General features: G+C 36.7%; 1 protein-coding gene across 1 annotated transcript; it reads left to right on the top strand.

The window, feature by feature from the left end:
• Positions 1-6,380: 6,380 nt before the first annotated feature.
• Positions 6,381-7,319, top strand: LOC131415964 (olfactory receptor 6C2-like). Its single transcript, XM_058558030.1, has one exon. It carries the CDS (start codon positions 6,381-6,383, stop codon positions 7,317-7,319), a length of 939 nt encoding a protein of 312 aa, XP_058414013.1.
• Positions 7,320-7,730: the final 411 nt, after the last annotated feature.

The following is a 7,730-nucleotide window of genomic DNA, read 5'->3' as shown; positions in this document are numbered from 1 at the left end:
ATCCTTAGTTTCTAAGACAGCATCAGTCATATCATAGGTTCTCAATGAATATGTTTCGAGTACTCAGAGAAACAGGAGGGACAAACAGAAGTGACCAGATCCATAATGTCACTCTTACCAATGAATATATATTTATACAGGATGTAACTATAATATCCTTCATTAGAATGCCAAATTATCAGCAATGTTGTCATTAGTGATCAATGAGCTAATTATAAATGCAAATATTCCTTGAAATATACAAAATAGAAAATACACCTGAATTAAAGTGATTTACCAGAATATTCACTTAATATCTGGCATCACAGAAGATAAGTTGGTGATTAGAAAGAAAGGAGAGTTTTGGAATCTGGGACAATGCTCTGAGTTAGGATGCCACAGTGAAGCACTGAGAGCTTAAGAATTTTCTCAATTTCGTTCAGAAGGGTCAACTCCTATATGATCCTATCTAAAAGATACCTGGTTATCAGTTCATTATTTCTCCCCCGAGCCTAGATTAGTGCTCTTTTTCTACAGACATGTCTATAAACCATAGATAATTTCCTGTCTATAGTAGTCTGATGCTCCTATGTGTTACTGTTTCGATAGAAACAACATGCCTCAATTCACCAGACCTCAGGAAAACACACCTCCAGGCTTCTTGGGGGGTAGAGATTGCTTGAGGGGTAAATAAAGAGAGACTCTTTATTTACAAAAGGAAATAGCCACCTATGTAATTAATTACTTAATGATAGTTGAGAAAGACATGTGGATACCTATTGCCTCATATCCAAAATTGCAGAGTCTGAACTCTGCCTTAGTATTTCTCTACAGAACCTTGAACAGATTATCAAAGGCAGAAAATTCACAAGCTTTACAAAGAATGCAGAAAAGAAAACACAACAGCTATAGCAGCCATTGATTAGTGCCCTAACAACATTAGCAGAAGTATTAGAGCGAGTTATGGAGGAAATAGAGGAGGAAGAGGAAGAAAATGAAGGAGAGAAAGAATAAGGTCAGTGGCTTTAACTTACTATGTGCCAGGCCCTCTGCATGCATTGTCCCAATCAATACACACGATAGTTCCAGGAACTAGACATCATGGAGGAAACTGAGGTCAAAAAGAAAAGGGAAAAGGAGGACACTGTAGTCTTATTCCAGAGACTGTGTAAAAAGCACAGGGAGGATACCTCCTCTTACTAGACATCCGTCTACAGGAAACCAATAGTCAGAGTAGTGCCTGCAACATCAAATGCAGCCTCAAAATATCAGTTAATTTTTACCAATCAGCTTATATAAAAATAAAAAAAAAATCTTCTTAAAGTTCATTTTAAAGACCTGATAAATCATTTTAAAGAAAGTACCTTGTTTCTGTTGTTTAAGGCAAATATGATAGTCAATCTTTCTTTATTTCCACAAACCTTTAAGGAATGTTTACTATGCCCTTGGGGATAAGCTTGCTGTTGGGGACACAATAGTGTTCAAAATAAAATCACCAACACTGTTTGACAATTTAGCCATAAGAGCTGTAAGAATAATTATAGGCAACAGTAGGAATACGAAGAGGAAAAGCTACCTCTTGTCTTAAAGAGTTATAGATAGAATCCTGGTGGAATTTATACCTAAACCGAAACTTGAGAGAGAGACAAGGAGGTTAGAGACTGCAAGTATAGAGACCATGAAGGACAAAAGGACCAGCATATGGGAATTCCTACAGGTAATTGTAAGCATGGCCTTTTTTTTTTTTAAATTTTTTTTTATTGCAGTAACATTGGTTCATAACATTGTATAAATTTCAGGTGTACATCATTATACTTCTATTTCTGCATAGATTACATCATGTTCACCACCCAAATACTAACTACGACCCATCACCACACACTTGTGCCGAATTATCCCTTTCGCCCTCCTCCCTACCCCCTTTCCCTCTGGTAACCAGCAATCCAATCTCTGTCTCTATGTGTATGTTTGTTGTTGTTATTATCTACTACTTAATGGAGGAGATCATACGGTATTTGACCTTCTCCCTCTGACTTATTTCACTTTGCATGATATCCTCAATCTCTATCCATGTTATCACAAATGACTGGATTTCATCGTTTCTTATGGCTGAGTAGTATTCCATCGTGTATATATACCACATCTTCTTTATCCGTTCGTCCCTTGATGGGCCCTTAGGTGTAAGCATGGCCTTTTAAGGGAACTGCTAGCAGATAAGCCAAGTGAAGCAAATTGAACCAGAGGATGTAAAACCAGAAGCCTGAGTCTATAGACTGTACCCTTTATCACTGTGATATTCGGTCTCTTGCTAGCAGCCAGAGCAAGTGCACTAGCAGGACGGAACGAGAAATTAGGTAAATTGTATGAATTGATACTGGAAATATTAGAAAGATCTCCGTATGCCAACTGAGAAGCTTAAATTTTATGATGAGGGCAAAGGGAATGATGGAAAGGATTAAAACTAACATTTCAGTTACAAAAACTCCATTTACAAACTCTGAAAAAAAATCAAAGTTTATTTTTTAATTCAACTTAATATCAGTGTCTTCCCTACCTACCTAACTCAACCACCTCCTTCTAGTAAATTATCTCCATAGATCTGTGTTGCCGCTCTCAACCCAGCTTCCTCTTTATCCTGGTACACTTAGTTCCCACGCGTTAAGAGGTAGAGAAGTCGATACCCATCAGAGTTGGCATTACCGGGACACCCATCATCTCTTCTGGTCCTCAAACATCTATTCATGTGCATCACTGCTGCGGGAGCTCTTGTCCCCTTGCCCATGTAACTCATAAGTTCCGGTAGTTCTCTGTAGAAGCTTTAAGACACCTTCAGTACTCCTGTAATGAATTGTAGTGCAGGAAAATTTCTGGAGTATCTAAGGTTCTTCTTCAGTTTCATGTCACCACTAGGCGTGAGAACACCCTTCTGCTAATTCTATACCAATCTTGAGAACAGGAAAACTACGTGACTTTTAAGGCCCTTTCAGCCTATGTTCAATGAGCAACTAATTATATCCTGTTATTGTTTTCCTTGGATCTTACAAGGGGAAGAAACTGCAGAAATCTATCCATTTTGCCTTCTGCTATTCTGGCTCCATATCAGTGGAAGATAGCAAGGTCCCCAAACATAGAGATCTCATTCAGAACCACTAAATTCGCTAAACTATTCCTCAACTCTCTTATCTCCTGCTAAAGAAATTTCATAAATTCTCAGAGAAGCCTTGTCCTTACTCATTACTTGGAATAAAATACTTGTTGCTTGAAAATATTCCATTCATCTAAATGCTTGATGCATTTGAAACTCAGAATCCACGAATGTATTCCTTCTTCTCTTCTTCACAATCCGTTTGTTTTTTTTGAAAGAGACGTTGACACTCATTTTATTCCAACTTTCTCTTTTTTCTTTATTGAGGTAACATTGGTTTATAACATTAAATAAATTTCAGGTGTAGATCATTATATTTCAATTCTGTATAGACCACATTGTGTTCACCACCAAAAGTCTGGCTGCCATCCATCACCATACAAATGTGCCTCTTTACCCCTTTTGCCATCCCCCCACTCCCCATCCCTGGTAACCACCAATCTAATCTCTGTATCTATGTGTTTGTTTGTTTGTTGTTGTTGTTGTTGTTTTATCTTCCACATATGAGTGAAATCATAAAGTATTTGGCTTTCTCCATCAGACTTGTTTAGCTTAGGATAATGCCTTCAAGGTCCATCCATGTTGTTGCAAATAGCAAGATTTCCCTCCTTTTAAAGATGAGTAGTATTCCATTGTGTGTGTGTGTGTGTGTGTATATATATATATATATACATATCACCTCTTCTTTATCTACTCATCCATCGATGGGCACTTAGGTTGGTTCCAAGTCGTGGCTATTGTGAACAATGCTGCAATGAACATAGGGGTGCATGTATCTTTTTGAATTAGTGTTTTCGTGTTCTTTGGATAAATACCCAGAAGTGGAATAGCTGGATCGCAATTCTTACCTAAAGCCAAAATGAATCAACTTCCAGGTAACTGAAAGATGGATCAAGAGTTTCAAGGAAATACCTAGTATGGGATGAATGTCAGTTAATACAGTTCAAAAACATTTTTTGCCAATGCATAAGGGAGAATTAGTCATATCTGGGCCTTAGAAAATGATCTGATTTCATTGATTTTAAAATATTGAATGGGAATAGCAAAAATATATGTTAAGCATATGTTAATATGCTTTTGCAATGTTTCAGCTATGAGATAAAGACACCAAGAGTAAAATTAGTGTTGTGAGTGAGAGAGTAAAAGGAACCAATTAAGAAAATAACAGAAATGGCAAGACCTGGTGATAAACTCAAAATGGGAGTAGAGAAAAAGGAACAAGAAAGAATGTCCTTATCTGAGACTTAGGATCAGCAGGAAGGCAGCATAATAGTTAAGTGACACATTAAAAATCTTGAAATGTGCACATCTAGAGGACTTTCAATAGGAAATAAGATAACAAAATAAGAATGCTCAGTATAATAAATAGTAATGAGTGTTAACCATGTTCCAGACGCAGCTATAGATATTTTATCTATAGCATCTAAATTTATCAGTATAACCCTAAGATGTACATATTAATTTTATCTGAATTCTGCGCACAAAATAAAGTATTTAAGCAAATTGCTCAAAAACACACAGAAAGGGAAAAAGAAAAGTCTAAATTTAAATCCTCTAAGTCTGATCTATATGTATAAGAATAAGTTGAATGTTGAAGTCAGAATACTGAAAGATGTATTTTCCCTGCAGATACATGTTCGGGAAACATAAGCTAATTTGAAGTCTCCTTGTTTATGATAATTTCCTAGAGGGAGAGCAGAGTGAAAGAAAGGATTGCCTAGAAGAGATTTCAGGCACACTAATGAGCATGGAGATTAGAAAAGACAAAGAACCCATGATGGAGAACAGAAAAGAAGAGACAAAGTGGGTAGGAAGAAATTCGGGAAAATGTGAGGTTGTAGAAATTAAGCTGTAAAGACTTTCATAAGTTAGCAGTTTACAGTCTCATGTGCAGCAGAGAGTTTGAGTTAAGTGAAGACTGAATTGTGTTTAATGATTAAAACAAGAGGGAGGCTAGAGGTGACCTTGGCTAGAGTAGTTTAAATGGTGCAAAAATCAGATGAGTTGATGTATCAATGATTAATAGGACAGAGGAGACAATTATCAGGTAGGTGAAATTTAAGTGAACGCATGGAAGTATATTTAAGGAAAGGCTAATCCTTGTTAACCTTGACATTGTTAAATGTCATTTCTAATAAATGCATTGTATTTCAAGCTGAAACAAGGCTGACAAAAACAAAAAAAATCAGAGATATGGCTCTTCCACTCTATAAACGTACTCCAAACCTTCCCTTACTTCTCTGTAATAAATTTTGAATCAAACATTACCATACAATAAACACGAGAAGTGGAAATATGTCATTGTCAAATGTTTTTAGAAAGAAATAATGGGAATTCAGTTTAGAATTTTAATATCAAAAATCTGCTTTTAATGAGAACCCTTGGATGAGAAAAAGCTCTCAAGATCTAGAGAATATGAAACTGTAGCAGCTAGTTAGAGTGTACAGGGTTTTCACTGTCAAAGGACTCTAAAAGGAAATTAATTAACCAAATGATGTAGTTCCAGACTTCTGCTTGTAAGCTGGGGAGAGATTCCTTGTAGCATAAGGATAACCTAGGAATCATAAAAATATATAACATAGATAGTCTATTCTAACAGTAACAGGAAAATAAAGTCAAGGATAAGTATTAAAATTATAATTTCTATGGGGAAAACCTCAAAAAATTTGAACTGTAACACACTTAAATGAATTTTAAGAAAATATATCCAGTAAAAATGCCTTAAACACACCTCAGAGAAGCTGAATGGGATAAGCTGAAACAGGATAAACTATGTGATACGTATTCATTGCAAGTTTATTAACTAATACATATGTCAACTTTAATGCAAGAATTTTCTTAACAAAGACCATTGTTAGATTTTTTTATGGACTTCTTTTCTAGAAGTGTGTCTGGAGATAGGAAGTTGGGGAAAGGCAGAATGGTTGATCCAAAAGCAACTTATTAAAAGAAGACATTTCTTTCAATATGTTTCTAACATAATATGTTGAACTGACACCAGTTATGGCTAAATTAGATTTATTAGAAGCAGCAGTATGAAATATGTGATTTAAATATGAATAGTCAGTTTGTGTGACACAAAGAGGTGATCAAACATTGCCATGTATTATGTGCTTGCTTCTCCACTAACCAATTGTACAGGACTCTCTCTCAGATTTACTTCTCTTGATGTTAGAAGATGGCCAGGACTCTGGAGTTCCTCATATAAACCTTCCTTATTGTTTCAAGCAGATTGAGCAACAGACAATAGTCAAGGATGAAAAACCAAACCACATTAAAAACCTTCATCTTGCTGGGACTGACAGATGACATTCAACTGAAAATTTTGCTTTTTATCTTTCTATTTCTTTCCTACCTGTTAAGTGTATCTGGAAACCTAACCATTATCACCTTTACTCTGACTGATTCCCATCTTAAAACTCCTATGTATCTTTTCCTTCAAAATTTGTCCTTCTTAGAAATTTCATTCACAACCGCTTGTGTTCCCAGATTCTTGTATAGCCTATCATCTGGGGACAAGTCCATTACCTATAATGGCTGTGCCAGTCAACTGTTGTTTACAGACCTCTTCGCAGTAACAGAATTTTTTCTCCTGGCCACCATGTCCTATGATCGCTATGTGGCTATCTGCAAACCCCTGCATTACATGACCATCATGAACAGCAGAGTCTGCAAGAACTTCATCCTCTTCTGTTGGGTAGCAGCGCTGATCATCATTCTCCCACCAGTTAGTCTGGGTTTGGGCCTGGAATTCTGCGACTCGAACATCATTGATCATTTTTGCTGTGATGCATCTCCTATCCTGAAGATCGCTTGCTCAGACACAGGGTTGATAGAACAGATGGTTATAGCGTGTGCTGTGTTGACCTTCATCATCACTCTCGTGTGTGTGGTTCTTTCCTACATTTTTATCATCAGGACTATTCTAAGGTTTCCCTCTTCCCAGCAAAGGAAAAAGGCCTTTTCCACTTGTTCTTCCCACATGATTGTTGTCTCCATTACTTACGGTAGCTGCATCTTCATTTATGTCAAACCTTCAGCCAAGGATGAGGTAGCTATTAATAAATGGATTTCACTCCTTATTACTTCTACTTCACCAGTGTTGAATCCCTTTATTTACACACTGAGAAACAAGCAAGTGAAGCAAGCTTTTCATGACTTAATTAAGAAAATTGCCTTTCTCTCAAAGATGTAAAAGTAAGTGGAGTCAATAAATCCAATTAAAACGAAGAACTAATAGGCACAAAACCTGAATCCAGTCTATTCCGTTTTTTACTCTCCATTAAAACCAAACCTGAGGATCTTTACTCTTACTATCTGGCAGAAATTGCTGTTTGCCAGACATGTTGGTTGTTATCCCTGGAAACACAGTAGACTCCATTTTTCTGCCATACTTCTACACTGTTCGGTGTGGCTATGTAGACTATGTTATAGCTAACAAAATGGGTGCGGAAGTGACCTGCAGCATTTTTCGACCCGGCCTATAAAAATACCCAATATGTAATCCACTATCACTTTTCCCCACCTGCCAGCCAGATGCCCATGTTTAAATGACTTTGTAAGCTTCACGTTGATAATGAATGAGCTGGGTTTTCCATCTCAGCTA

The sequence above is a fragment of the Diceros bicornis genome, chromosome 17, assembly GCF_020826845.1.
Source record: "Diceros bicornis minor isolate mBicDic1 chromosome 17, mDicBic1.mat.cur, whole genome shotgun sequence".
NCBI classification, from domain to species: Eukaryota; Metazoa; Chordata; class Mammalia; order Perissodactyla; family Rhinocerotidae; genus Diceros; species Diceros bicornis.
The sequence above is the reverse complement of the archived record's forward strand: the minus strand, read 5'-3'. Positions and strand labels throughout refer to the sequence as shown.